The following is a 14,621-nucleotide window of genomic DNA, read 5'->3' as shown; positions in this document are numbered from 1 at the left end:
TGTCCTCCGTAAGATACGACGATAACCAAGTTAAACACGAAATTTCTGCATTTTTACTGTTTTAAATATAAATGTTTAGCGTGAAACCTTATGGGGTAATGAGTTAAACAATGCTGTTTTCTTATTTCGAAAATCACATCTATGATGACCGAAAGAAAGATTTCAGCAATTAACTTTACACCGCCAAACAACATTTATAAGTGAGGCTGTATATTATTATTTGTAATGTCAGGCTAATGTGAAAATAAAGTTCAACTGTTTATTTAAATATGGAATTTGTCCCCACGCAATGTAAGTGACTTATAGGAGGTATTTACAAGAATTTATTAATCTTTTAAAAAATCGATTAATGCAAATCGAACCGAAGGAATGAATAAATAGCGAGTATCAAAATTATATTGAGCGGTAAAAATAAAAAGTTCTCCATATATCAGTTCTTCTTGTTCTGCTGCACTATCACTAACTTGTTCTTCTCTTTTGTGACCTTCGCTACCGGAAGATTGGTGGCTGGCATTAGCTGCCTCAAATTTTGGCTGGGAATTACAGGAGCCTGCAAACATTGGAAATTAAGCTGTATTTTTTTGAATTTTGTGATATGTCGAAACGTATATTATTGTTATATATGTACATATTTCTACAATTACTATGTTAAGTAACTCACCGGAGGATATCTAGCGAGTTGTCTTACTCGATCGACCAATCGTAAGGCATCGTCCGATGTGTCCGTATCCGTAGTCATACCAAAAGAAAGAGCTCGCTCTGCATTACCACCGTCCAGACACCTTAAAGATAGAAGGAAAAATATTAAAATCATAAAATATTTTCGTTGATTTAGTGACTAGATTATAAGGTCGTTTACCGGTCTGTAATAGTATTAGATTTATGCCAAATATTTTTCGTTGGTCCTACGCCTAACCTCTACCCGGTCGTGTCGGTTTTCCTGTCATCGGATGAGAATAGAGTGCACTTTCATTTGGGCACACTTTATGTTTTGCGCAGTTTGTAGCAGTGATGAAAATGGCGACCGTATCTAAGAAATTTTCGATAGTAAACACCAACAGTTTTATATCGGCCACACCTTAGGGGGTGGGTTGAACCCAGGAATCTGTGGCCATCGAATTATATCTAGCCACTAGAACCAGGAGGCAGTCGAAATGTAAAACCGTACTGGTAATAGGTGAGCGACTCGGTTATGAACTAATCATGCGACTCATCATGTCACGGACCTGTGGTGCGCGGGCGGGCGCGCGCGCTGCGCGTGTCGCCACGCCTGCACGGCGCGGGCGCGCCACACGCCCGCCTCCTCCGCCGCCGCGCACGCGCCCGCCTCCAGCGCCGCGCACGCGCCGCGCAGGTCCACCACCTGCACATACAAGCGTGAGCTAGCCTAACGGATCCGACTGTATCTGCATGTTAGTTCGTTATGTTAGTCTGCATTATTAGTGCGTATATCCAGTAATATGAATAATAATAAAAAAATCGAATTCGAGAATAAAAATTACTTTCGGATGTTGACAGATTGGAAGGTAAATACGACGTTTGTATATGTCTGCAAAAGTGGTAACCACGTAAATAGTAAACACGGGTCTCTTTGTCATGCCATTAGTATATATTTTATGTAATTATAATTTTTGTCCTGTTTTTTATCGAATGCGAATGAAATTAAGTCAGTTGTACCACTTTGTGATATACTGAGTGTGGATATTTAAGGTTTAGATTATTTGAATATAATGTACGAACCTTTTGAAAATATCTGTATAATAAAGTTTTCATTTCGTCGTGTGATAATTTATCCAGTCTCGCCATTAACATTTGCTCTCCTCTACTTCTATTGTCTTTATTATCTTGTGAATCGGATAGAGATGCTGATGGAGATTTACCGCAAATCAAATTGTTTTTATATTCGATTGCGGTGTCGATAGCTTCTATGGCTTCTTCACATTCGAGCAGTTTGCGTTCCTGAAATATAGAAATAAGTCATTGTAGCCAGATTGATATAATTATGTCACGAAATTTTATATTAAACAAGGGCAATTACTAGGATAGAAAAGACCTGACACAAAAAGGAGTACAAATTCGAGTCTTAAATAATTATTTTCAAACTTGCTTACAACTTATTATTATTATTACTAAGTAACAATAATCTATTAAGTTGGGGTATGTGCTATTTTTGTTCCAAATTTCATACAGATTGCCATCAAGCCGTTTTTGCGTAATCGAGACACTTCACATTTATAATATTAGTAATATAGGTTACTACTTCATCTGGCATTTCGTTATTTCATACATGCATGCAATTAACCATCCCTTAATCTGTCAATGCACCACCAACCTTGGAAACTAAGATGTTAATTGTTATGTCCCTTGTGCCTGTAGTTACACTGGCTCACTCACCCTTCAAACCTAAACACAACAATACCAAGCAGAATATCTGATGAATGGGTGGTACCTACCCAAACAGGTTTGCACAAAGCCCTAACACCAAGTAAAATAATATTATAATAATCCTAATATTTATTTAACAACTTGTACAAACCTCTGTGTCCGAAAGAGATTTATACATCTTTCGTTTGTGTCCCAAGCTGCAGCGCTGCTCATGTAAGCATTCTCTAGTTTTGCGTAAATTTTTTATTTCTTTTCTTAACATAAGTTCTTTCTCTTTTGATAATTCTAATTTAGCTAAATCATTAGTTTTTTCTTTTAATATACTATCTAGCTGGGTTATTCTATGAGTAAAATGTTTTATGGTATGAGATTTTTTATCTTTTACATCAAGAGATGATTCTGAAAGTTCATCTAATTTTAATTTATCTTTAAGAAGTTCTACATCTAATGTGTTTTTCCGTTTTTCATCCTTTTTTATTTGTCTCTTGATTTGATCTATCTGTTTCTTGTATGTTTTCAGATTAATTTCATGTCTTTTAATTTCTTTTAATGTATCTTGATCTACAAAACTTGACTCACTCTTTTCCGAATACAATTTACTACGTGAGTTATATGATATTCCTCTTGAAAGGTCATCAATTAATCTCTGTTTTGTAATACAAATATTTATTAATTCTTTTAACTGAGTCTGACTGCTACTTATTTCTTTTGATAACTTTCTTGCTAAAATTTGCTTTTGTGTGTATTTTTCTTTAGTAATTTTATACTTTTTACATATTTCATTAGTCTTTGGTGAGTCAATCATCTTTAATAATTCTCTTTCTATTAACTTAGGCTCTGGATCTATATCTTTTTTGTGAGATTCTATTATAATCTTCTGAGATTCAGGTGAAATGGCTTTAGCCGCTACCTTTCTTAATAATTCTAATTGAGCACCAGATAAGCTCTCCCCGGGTTGAATAGTTCTTCTTCTACCAGAATTTGACTGAGATGTCATTATTGGTAATGATTGTGAACCACTTGTTTCTGATATTGTTATATCATCTGAATCAATATGATTTAAATATTCTTCACACCTATCTGCAAATAATTGATCATTTTTCTCCCTAAAATATTCCATTAATTTTTCTAGTTTGTCTTGAAAAAGTATTTCAGAATCACTGTCTTCGGAGTCAGATTCCACATCTGACTCACTAAGTTCACTTGGTTCAGTGTCCTCAGCTATCCTAGGTAAGCCCTGTTTTGTGCCACTATCCTTATTGTCAGTTGTCATGTCGTTATTTAAGCATTCATCACATTCGGCTTTTAAAAATAACCATTCACTTACTTGATTCATATCAGCTTCAGACAAAGACTTTGATTGTAAAATTTTATTAAAAAGGCCTTCTGCATTTGATACTAATTTGATCCATTGTGTAGTAGCAAATTGTAGATTAAATGTATTGTCAGTAGGAGTTTTGTCTGTATATACAGGAGTATTATTGTCTGCAAATAAATTAACAGTAACAAAATTCTTTATGCCTCGGCAACACAAGCTCAAATTAAGTATCTTTAGAGTATCTTGGTAATCATCTGGCTCTGTACTTATACATCCAATAACCCATGTGAATGCTCTACCACCAAATGAGTCCCTTAGCATGGCTGTTAAAATACACCTATCATAATTTATTTGTTTTGCTGGGTTTCCTGCTACTAACTCTTTAATTATGCTCTCTAAAGCAAAGATACCTGGTTCTGGATAAGCTGCTAAGTCACAGAAACTAGCAGTGGACATTCTATGGTTGAGAACACCATTAGTACCTACCCACTTCTGTTCCATACTCACAGTAAAAACTGTATGATTGTTTCCAAGACATCTTTGTCTCCAGCCTAACTGTAGATACTGAAAAGCTTCTTCAACATTAGAACACCTTACCAATCCAGCACCCAATACATCAAATATATTATTGTTGACTACTTGCATCCAGGTTATATGTAAAATATATTCTCTTTCAGGCATTTGTCCAAGCCTATGAAAAATTTCTGTTAAAAATCGTGGTACTATTCCTTGATCGCATTCACTATGAATACATTCAAAACCTAAAAAAAAAGAACATTACATATTTCCAAAAGAAACTAATAGCTCTTTTACAGTAATTTAAAAAAATGTAATATTATTTTGACTCATTGAACACACTGATCCACTGATATAATATAAGCTTCTTCTGCACAAGAACATGTAATAACTTAAGCACCTCTTGAGTTATTACATCTTCTTGTCAACATGGATGCATTAAGTTTAATTCCTTTTAATATTTTAAAAAACAAACCTAACTTTGGAACTATCAAATTTTTGTCATTATAAAAATATATTTACGAAAACAATGTTTGTTTGTTTATTCATACCTGGACCAAAGAGGGTATAAGTTTTTCCAGATTTTGCCTGCCCGAAAACGACCACAGACGTATCGCACCCATCTAAGAAACAGTTGATTTGAGGTATCATAAACGAGTTGAAGAGGTGAGCTTGCGTGCAATCTCCTGGCAGAGCTCTATTTACGTGAAATGTTTGACCACTTTCGGTGATGACGATCTGTGTTACTGGATTACTGAATATGCATTGCATAGAATCAGCTATACTTGGCGGCTTAAGTCGAATTGCTATTTGTACTGGGATATCCATATTCACAAGTTATTCATCAAATTCAGGGATATGATATTTTATAAACTAGTTACATATTGTGTATTTGTATAACTGCATGTTGATTAAGCGAATCCGACAAATTAGCAGAAAATTATGTGAAATGTCAATTTAGAATGAATCTCTCCAAAAATATTTATTTGTAAATAATATGTAGGTATAATATAATCATTTATTATACATAATAATTAATTATATAGACAAATTTCATTAATTTGACGAGAAAAAGAACTCAAGAACAAGAAGTCAACAGTCAAAACACATAAACAAAAAACCACAGATGTCAGATACCATTAAGTTACTCGTTTGTCGTTACTTAAAGTGAAAGCTTATTTACAGACTATATAGCAACTCGATACATAATTAAAAATAAGCTAACTTGTCAGTAGTTATAATTCAAACGATTTTGGTTTTTGGTATCATGTTTATTAATGAATATTCAGAATAAATTATTTATATATTAAATCAATTATAAATCAAAAATAACTTTAGAAAGTTAAATATCATTAATGTGGCAGCAGTTTTATAATGTCCAATATTATCATATTTTATTTTCAGCACGATAGAGCTATAAGTAATTTGTTTTGTCAGCAATAAGTAATCTTTATAAGTGTTCTGAATAAATACTGATCATTCGATCAAAGAAATATTTTGTAAGGGCTACTTATTTACTTAGTAACATTACTATTACTTATTTAGTAACATTCAAGGTCCTATTCTGGGAAAAACTCTACGCTACTGCATACCCCAATATTTTTTTTATTCAATAATTGTTTTTTATATTAAGATTTTAATTTAGTAATTCGTATTTTTTTAAGTTATATAATAATGGTTTTAATACTTATTAGTTGGTATCAATTGCTTAAAATCTGTGCAACTGTATTTTTATCAAATATTTTTTGTTAAAAACATATATAAAAGCACTAATTATTTTTATTTTTTTTTATACTATTTTGAGCTGGATGTTTTATCCTGAATCCTGGTTTTGAGGTATTTGTCCCACATAATTATATAAGATAATTCAACGACTATATAGTCGACAATCGGCATAGATATATTCTGTGGTGATTGATGATGTGATCGACATTCGGCAATCGGCAACTTCACTTCTAATTTTCAGACAGTTCTCAAATCTCAGTTAATCGGTTATGTTCTAACTTCAGTCTTCATACTCAGTTCTGTTGACTGTTCATTCATGTAATTTTTAGTTGTGAATTCTTTATAGTTTCTCTTCAGTGAATCGTTTGCCTTGTATTAAAAAAAATTATATATATATATATTTAGTATATTGAAAAATAAAATCGGTAATCTCTTTTTAAGATTCGTGTAACTAGCAACAATATAGTATTATTTGTAGAAATTTTATAACTTATGTCTTTTCTATCTTAGAGTGATCGACAGTCACCGGGTACCAATATACTTCAAAACTATGCTCTAATTTTTTATTATAAAAATGGATAAAGAAATTGTAGGTAATGTGACTATGGATGAACCTCCAAAGTATGGCCTAAAATTTGCATTAAATCATGAATTTCCTCTTAAAAGCAAACAACTTATTATACCAAGACCAAAGCAAATTTTTGAAATGATGCCTTTAACAACAAGGTATAATTTAGAATAAATTTTATTCTGTGACCACTCCATATTGTATATATTATTAATTTTATTTATCAATTTTAGGTACCTTAAATACTATTTAGCTCGAAAAATGCAAAAACGGAAGCCAATAATGGATTACATTCATATGATATCTGCACAAAGAATGTATGGTATGTAAACATTATAATTCTATAAATAAATATTATAAAATATTAAATATTATAATTCTATAAATAAATTAGGTTGTCCAATTGGAGGCATTGGTGGTGGTACCATTGGCAGAGGATTTAAAGGGGAATTCTGCCGCTTCCAACTTTACCCTGGCATTTATGAATATGTCACAGTACCAGAATGTCAATTTATTGTAAATATTAGGAATGCAAAGAAAGAGACCATATTTCAGTCAGTTTTATCTACCTACAAGTAAGTAAAGTATTCAGTAATGTATATTGTTGACTTGGTTGTTTTAACTTATTATTTTGCTAATAATTGTAATTAATTTTAAAACAATATATTAAAATATCAAAAAGAAGTAACCTATCAAAGTAAAACGATGTAGTTTATTTGTAGTTTAGTCACAACTATCAAAATAAACTTAGTATGTACTTGCCTATTATTTGCAAAACAATTATATTAGGTTTGAAGATAACTTAAATTTAAACAATAGATTTGAAAAGTAAGTTCTTATTTTTGTTCTGCTTTTATCAAAAAAGAAATTAATGTGGTGTTATGGTTCCGAAAAATGAACTTTTTAAAACATTGTTGTGGTTTGCCTGCCAAATTTCGAAAGTGCTTTAATCAGGCTCGATAGTTTGCCTCGGCAACATGAAATTTATAGAATATTTGGTCTGGAGTCGAATAAATTTGCCGATACACTGCTTGTAATTTTTAATAAATTGCAATGACCTGTAATCGTTGAAAAGGTAGTATGTGTGTATTTTTAATTGTCTGTCAAGTCTAAATTTATATCTGAGTGGGTATTATGATTGTAGGTCTTTACATTTTGTTTAAAAATCTCTAAAGTTATGCATTGTTATAACTTTTTAGTATATAAATTACTAATTAAACTGTAGTTAGTGCTACTAAGTTTTTTACATTATACAGTAAATATATTCTGCTTGCCCTTTTTTAATTTATTCGGAGTCAATATGATGTGTTCATTAAATAGAAAGTAGTCTTTTATGGCACTCTCATAAAATTTTACTATCTATGCTGGCCACGAGCTTGTTGCTCTTCTTTAGGCTTGCAAAGAGCTTATGATATTGATAGTTTTGCTAAATGCAAAGATTTCAATTAATGGCTTGTATGTGACCCAAATATGATAAATGATGGTTCAATTTAATTCTACAAAAACAAACTGATTAAAATTATATTGTTTTCAGTTATGGATACCAATTAATTATATTTTGCATTATTTGTTATTTATATAATTCAGTAAATTAATTATTGTATATATTACAATCTCCAAAGAAAAGTGGATTTGGAAACAAATATCCACTATAATATTTTATGCAAATAAATATGTGTACTAATTTTGCAAAGACGGTTACTTATTAGCTCTAGAAATATAATCACATTTACTCATCTCAACTTGTTCAAAGTATAATCAGTAAAATAATTTTTTTTTATTTGTTTCACATAGCAAACCAAAGAAAGTACTTCAATCATGGGAATGGAAAATTAATGGCTCAGATTGTGAATATACAGCTTTATATCCGAGAGCTTGGACCACTTATGACCTCTCAAAATATGGAATTAAATTAGTTTGTCGTCAAATATCGCCCGTGATACCTCACAATTATAAGGTTAAATTCTTTATACCTATTAAAATATATTTTATAAGTTAACAGTAGGTATATTTTATCTAAACTAAATAAATTATATTGTATAAAGTAATATTGTAGAAACCAATAATTTTAGCAATAAGAAGGAATAGCCCGTAAATGTAATACTTTCTGGGCAAAAGTGTTTCCTATTCAAATGCATAAACAAAATTAGTACATAATGAGTTTCATTGTATTTTTTCAGGACAGTAGTTTGCCGTGTGCTGTTTTTGTATTTTCAGCTCAAAATGTATGTAATGAACAAAGAGATGTTAGTATTACCTTCACTTGGACTGAAGTTCTGGGAGAACCTAAAAAGAAAAAAGCAACAGGTCAGTTAATAATAATACCTCATCATTTTATTCTATCAAATAATTATACGAATATTATGAGTAGGGTTTTTTCCGGATTAACAGTAAAACTAGCAATGTTATAGACATGTAATGTTAGGTTATATATTAAGGAAGGAGATATAAAATTTAGTATGTTCATTTATCATTTTATTGCACAAACACCGATTTCCAACATGTCCTCCATTTTTGTTTTTCCTGATATAGGCGACTGGACGCAACTAGAACTATGAGCAAATAACTTTATAAATCTTATATTTTTTTGTTGGAATTTTTACAAGGTCCTGTAATGTCTTTCCCGTGGATATTCTGTTTCTAGGATTATATTGATCAATCTCAGATGGAGACATGAACAAATATTTTAATAGACCAGTTTTATTTTTACAAATTAAAGTAGCGTAACTCAAAGACCCAACTAAAACTTTAATTAACTGTATTACATCGCTCTCTGAACTACTGATATTTTCGGAAGCTTCTTAGCCACGTCTTACAATAATATTTGGTCAATAAAAATAAGTTCTACATCAACTGTAACTGTCAATTTAAAGAACAGAGAAAGTACATTTTTTGATTTTGTTGTCGTAAATAGAAAGAAAAAATATGGGGGTGAAATAAGAATTATATTAATCGCAGTGCAAGTTCTGCTCAAATACACACAAAAGCAACATACATACATATTTTAAAATAAGATTATAAGATCTATCTTCGTTAGGGTCGATGAGAAATGTTAATGTTTTTTTTAAGAATTTCATTTCTAATTATGAACGAAATGCTTCGCAATTTTAGAGAGTATTTTATTTCTAAAACATAAAAAAAACAGTTGTACATTTTAAAGCTCGGACGAAATATCTCACGTTGTCTTTTATGATTCATTATCTACACTTCTCTAAATCAGAGGGTAGACCTAATTTTACGCATTTGAAGGCATTTGAATTATGACATATTTAATTAAACAAATAAGGAAGTTTGTCATTGAAAGGATATTTAAAATATTTTTCGCGAAAAATTCCTATTGGTGCATTTTTTTGCTGCGCTGGCATTAATATTTAAGTAAAAAAAAAATAGATTACACAGTAATGAATAGGGAAATTATCGAGAAATGTTATCTTCATATCGTTTTAAATTTTTCGTTACTTATAAAAAAAAAAAACTGAATTATTGGCACACTATCAACGATGTCAGAATGTCGATTACATAGCAGAATATATGTATGTGATTCAGAACTAATGATATCTTGTTGGCAAAAAAAGCATTTTCAAGATTATTTCTGTATTGTTTTTTTTCTTTAAATACTTGTTCTGTCACCTCACTTCGTGCTAATTGTAAAGTTGTGTTTTTTCTATTTCTCAGTAATTTTATTGATGAACGGATGTTTATAAATCTATTCTATCTATATATATAAGTAGTATTTAGCACTCATTCATTAATCGCGAAATCTCAGAAACTATAACACCTACAAACTCGAAATTTGGCAGGTAGGATCCTTATAGGTTGTAGACATCCGCTAATAACGATCTTACGAATTTTATGAAACGGATTGTTACGAAACTCCATCCATAAAAGGGTAAAACGAGGTTGAAAGTTTATTTTTTATAAATTTCGCGCGAGTCAAGCCGCAGATTCGTCTAGTTAATAATAAATACGTTAAATATTCGATAAAATACGGATTATCTACCATTTTGAGTTATTAATATCGATTTGTATGGTTATCATAATTATATAACATGGAACACATACAATAGTAGTGATATCAGCGATCCTAATCAAGTGAAATTTATGTAATCAGCTGATATGACACGTATCCTTCGTATACAAAATTATATTCACTATATAAACTGAGGAAGTAAAATAAGTTTAACAAAATATATACACACAAACATGCAAAATATATGCACACATGCAATCTTCATTTTATGGGGGTAACAAACATTGATCGATTTCACGTACAACCTTTCATCAATCTTTTCACACCTCTAATGGTCTTATCCTATATCTTTCTCCGGGACTCAAACTATCTTCATATCAAATTTCATCTAAATCGGTATAGCGGTTTAAGCGTGAAGTGCTAACAGATATAGTTACTTTAGCATTTATAATATTAATATAGATTATAAATATAAAATCATAGATTTTAGTATTTAAGAATCGCACGTATAAGTAGTAGATAGTAATAGGAGAAACGATCGACGACCTCAGCGTTAAATTATTGACGTTTATTAGTATTGAGTGACGATCGTGTTTACGAAATGCCTTAGTGTGTGTGAGACGATTGACATAAGAGTAGTGACAGCAAAAAATGAACAAATTTTATTATAATACCTTTACCTTACCTTTGTTTTTAAGTTTTACGTGTAGTTTAACGTGGAGAGGCGCGCCTTTGTAAGTGAAAAGATCTCTAAGGAATAACGAATTCACATACGAAGCTGGTCAAATGAATAATGATTTATATAAAATGGTAGAAAAAGAAGTCGATTAATATTTATTGCAATACACATACATTTAAACTACTCTTTCCGTAGTATTATTTATCTAAAATATATTTAAAATTGTTCTTTAGGCTCTTTATTATATAATTAGAAATTACTACACGTACTTATACAGGACCTATATTTGTAGGTAAATTAGACTTGGAAAGATATTCCGAGGAAAATACGTGCGGAGTGACTTTGGAACAGAGAATAGTTGACCAACCGTGCACATTCACAATAGCTAAAAATAAACAAGAGAATGAAACAATCCACGATGGTTACTGTCTTTGGAATTCTGCAAAAACATCTGGCTACGTATGGGAATGCTTAAAGAAACACGGAAAATTAGAGCCGGATCCGAGTCAGACGCCGTCTCCTCCAAAAACGGACGGTAAAAAAGAGAGCAAGGAGAAAACGAAAAAGGTTTACAAAAGTAAGCTACCTTAAAATCATCATAAAAATAATATAATCTGTGCAGAAATAGGCAAAGTCAAAACAATTCAGTATCTGTTTCTAAACAGAGTATGTGTTTTTTTATCTTTTTGAAATTAAGCTTTACAATTAACCTAATTCTGTAACTGTACTCTACTGTATTGTAAGTGTACTGCAATTCGATTTAAAAGTGCTTCTACAGTGCCAGTACTTGAATATGGAATATTTTTGATGTTTTGAAAAAAAAAGAATTGGAAATTGGTGACAAAAAAATAATATTTATAACAAGAAAAAAGAACTTTTCAATATTAGACAACTTTGTTAAAATATGAATAAATTAACGCACTTGTTTTAAGAACTTTTCCTAATACTTTCAGATGACTCCATAGGATTGTCAAGTGTAATATCTTTAGAGCCGGGAGGATGCGGTTCAACCGAATTTTGTCTTGTATGGGATATGCCTGTTATTAAATATAAAAAAGATTGTAAAATACATAAAAGGTATTCTTTCATTTAAGGGGTTATGTTACTGTAAAATTAAGAGAATGTATCATTTTTTTTTTTTATTTTAGATATTATACAAAATATTTTGGCAGCGATGGCATAGCTGGTGCCAGTATAGCGGCCTATGCGCTTAGGAATTATAAAAATTGGGAACAGCAACTCGCAGAATGGCAAGAGCCCATATTAAATAACAGGTATTTTATTGAATATTTAATTTGTCATCAGCTAGCTATCGGAAGAAATTGTAAAACTTTCTTCTGAAACATGTGTTGTGTTTTTTACTTATTTATATTTAATTTTACGTTTCATTATCATATAATCATTTGTAATATTAGTTTAGCTTCTGTATTCATATATATAAATAAACATTAATATGTTTTTTTTTCTCTTTTCAGCAATGTACCCGATTGGTTAAAAAGTGCCTTAATGAATGAGCTTTACTTCGTCGCAGACGGTGGAACGATTTGGTTTGACGTCCCCGACGAGTTTCCTGAGACTGACCCTCGGTAAATATGTCTTGAGATTAGTTGATAAGTAGATCGGATATTTGTTGGTTAATTAAAGTTGTTGTGTATTTATTTGTTTGTATATTTCCAGCCATGAATTTGGTGTATTCGGTTATTTAGAAGGACACGAATATAGGATGTATAATACTTATGATGTTCATTTTTATGCATCTTTTGCACTCGCACAGCTGTGGCCTAATTTACAAGTAAGATAATCCTTTGGGTGCAGGTTGAGTAAACTATTATTTTAATGACAGATTATTATAATTTTTTATTTTTATATTACAGGTCGTTTTACAATATATGTTCCGTGACTCGATAGCAGTAGAAACGACTAAACACAGGCAGTCGTTATACGACGGAAAATCTTGTAAGTTCAAAATTAAAGACTCCATTCCGCACGATCTAGGCGACCCGGGTGCGTATGAAACTTATTTTTTTAAAAAGTAATTCGCTCAGCTAGCAATCTCATAATATATGTCGTCTCGCAGAGGGCATACCGTTCACACAAATAAACGCCTACAACATCCACGACGTGTCCGAATGGCGGGACCTGAACCTCAAGTTCATCCTGCAAGTGATGCGCGACCACCGCCTGCTGCGCGCCTACAGCGCGCCCTTCGGCGACGAGCGCTGCCGCTCGCTGGCCTTCATCGACGACGTGCGCGACGGCACCGAGGACGACCTGTACTCGCGCGCCACGGGGCAGGCCGACGACGCCGACCGCTCGCCGCCGCCCCGCTCGCCGGCCGCGCCGCCCGGCCCGGGCGAGCCGGCCGCGCCCGACCGGCCCGCCGGCGTGGCCGACATCCTCGACCTGCTGTACCGCAGCTCCGAGGCCGTGGAGGAGGGCGGCGAGGCGCTGGAGCCGCGCGAGGCGCCGGCCGCCGTGTGGGACTGCCGCCGGTACCTGGCCGACATGTACCCCGCCTGCGCCGCGCTGCTGCGCCGCGTCGCGCTCTGGGACGAGGACGGCGACGGCCTCATCGAGAACGGCGGCTTCCCGGACCAGACCTACGACGCGTGGATAATGACCGGTCCGAGGTACGACTGAGACTCGAGCTCCTCGGTTCGACGCGTTAATGTTTTGAGTTGTACATAAACCTCGTGTTTTAGCGCCTATTGTGGTGGATTGTGGGTGGCGGCGTTGAGCGTGGTCCAGACGATGGCGCGGCTGCTCGGCTTCGAGGAAGACGAGCGAGAGTTCTCGAAGTTACTGGAGCAGGCGCGCGCCTCCTACGAAAAAAAACTTTGGAACGGCTCCTACTATCGATTCGATACGAAGCCCTGTAACTCTGAAGTAGTTATGGCCGATCAGCTAGCCGGACATTGGTAAAAAAACTTTAATTAAAAAAAATCTGATAATAGTTTGAATTTATTCAGTCTATTCAGTTAGGTTTAATAATACAATGTTATTTACCTGCTCTGAATTTTAAGGTTCCTTCGAGCATCCGGTTGGACAGATCCAATATTCCCTGAAGCGAACGTTAAAAAAGCTTTGCATACGATATACGAGAATAACGTACTCCGTTTTTTGAATGGTCGAATGGGTGCTGTAAACGGCTTCGTGGGCGGAGCACGAGGTCACATTGACACTACCGCCATACAGAGCGAGGAGGTGTGGACCGGAGTTACATACGGATTAGCTTCCCTCATGATTTATGAAGGTAAAATGATATATATATTCATTATATTCAGTTAAGGCTATTTATAAAAACAATTTAATAAGTCCTGCAGTTACAGTTTATATTTTAAGTTAAAATATTTGTAATTATTAAATAATGCCAACAAAACTCATTACACTAATTACGTTTTCTGATATTTAGTACTTAATACTGATGACCACAAAGTTTATAATGCTAAAGTAGTTTCCT

The 14,621-nt window shown here is 33.2% G+C and overlaps 2 protein-coding genes across 2 annotated transcripts in view; one reads left to right on the top strand and one right to left on the bottom strand.

The window, feature by feature from the left end:
* Positions 1 to 226: 226 nt before the first annotated feature.
* LOC113392327 (kinesin-like protein costa) lies at positions 227 to 5,323 on the bottom strand. Its single transcript, XM_026628702.2, has 6 exons — positions 4,771 to 5,323; positions 2,537 to 4,464; positions 1,741 to 1,959; positions 1,227 to 1,363; positions 662 to 782; positions 227 to 550 (listed from the first exon to the last, which is right to left on the bottom strand). Exons 1-6 carry the CDS (start codon positions 5,045 to 5,047, stop codon positions 431 to 433), a joined length of 2,802 nt encoding a protein of 933 aa, XP_026484487.1. The 5' UTR covers positions 5,048 to 5,323; the 3' UTR covers positions 227 to 430.
* A 1,028-nt stretch (positions 5,324 to 6,351) lies between these two features.
* The window catches only part of LOC113392318 (non-lysosomal glucosylceramidase), a 10,928-nt gene continuing 2,658 nt past the window's right edge, over positions 6,352 to 14,621 (top strand). Inside the window, exons 1-15 of the mRNA XM_026628689.2 lie at positions 6,352 to 6,369; positions 6,455 to 6,670; positions 6,746 to 6,834; positions 6,907 to 7,087; positions 8,307 to 8,469; positions 8,693 to 8,819; positions 11,454 to 11,738; positions 12,115 to 12,238; positions 12,310 to 12,435; positions 12,637 to 12,747; positions 12,839 to 12,953; positions 13,036 to 13,165; positions 13,239 to 13,791; positions 13,864 to 14,079; positions 14,185 to 14,414. Of these exons, the coding sequence (XP_026484474.2) occupies positions 6,519 to 6,670; positions 6,746 to 6,834; positions 6,907 to 7,087; positions 8,307 to 8,469; positions 8,693 to 8,819; positions 11,454 to 11,738; positions 12,115 to 12,238; positions 12,310 to 12,435; positions 12,637 to 12,747; positions 12,839 to 12,953; positions 13,036 to 13,165; positions 13,239 to 13,791; positions 13,864 to 14,079; positions 14,185 to 14,414 (2,602 nt within the window). The 5' untranslated portion in view covers positions 6,352 to 6,369; positions 6,455 to 6,518. The remainder of the gene's footprint in view (positions 6,370 to 6,454; positions 6,671 to 6,745; positions 6,835 to 6,906; positions 7,088 to 8,306; positions 8,470 to 8,692; positions 8,820 to 11,453; positions 11,739 to 12,114; positions 12,239 to 12,309; positions 12,436 to 12,636; positions 12,748 to 12,838; positions 12,954 to 13,035; positions 13,166 to 13,238; positions 13,792 to 13,863; positions 14,080 to 14,184; positions 14,415 to 14,621) is intronic.

This window comes from Vanessa tameamea, chromosome 10 (assembly GCF_037043105.1).
Source record: "Vanessa tameamea isolate UH-Manoa-2023 chromosome 10, ilVanTame1 primary haplotype, whole genome shotgun sequence".
Lineage (NCBI taxonomy): Eukaryota > Metazoa > Arthropoda > Insecta > Lepidoptera > Nymphalidae > Vanessa > Vanessa tameamea.
This window is presented reverse-complemented; position numbering and strand designations above follow the sequence as displayed.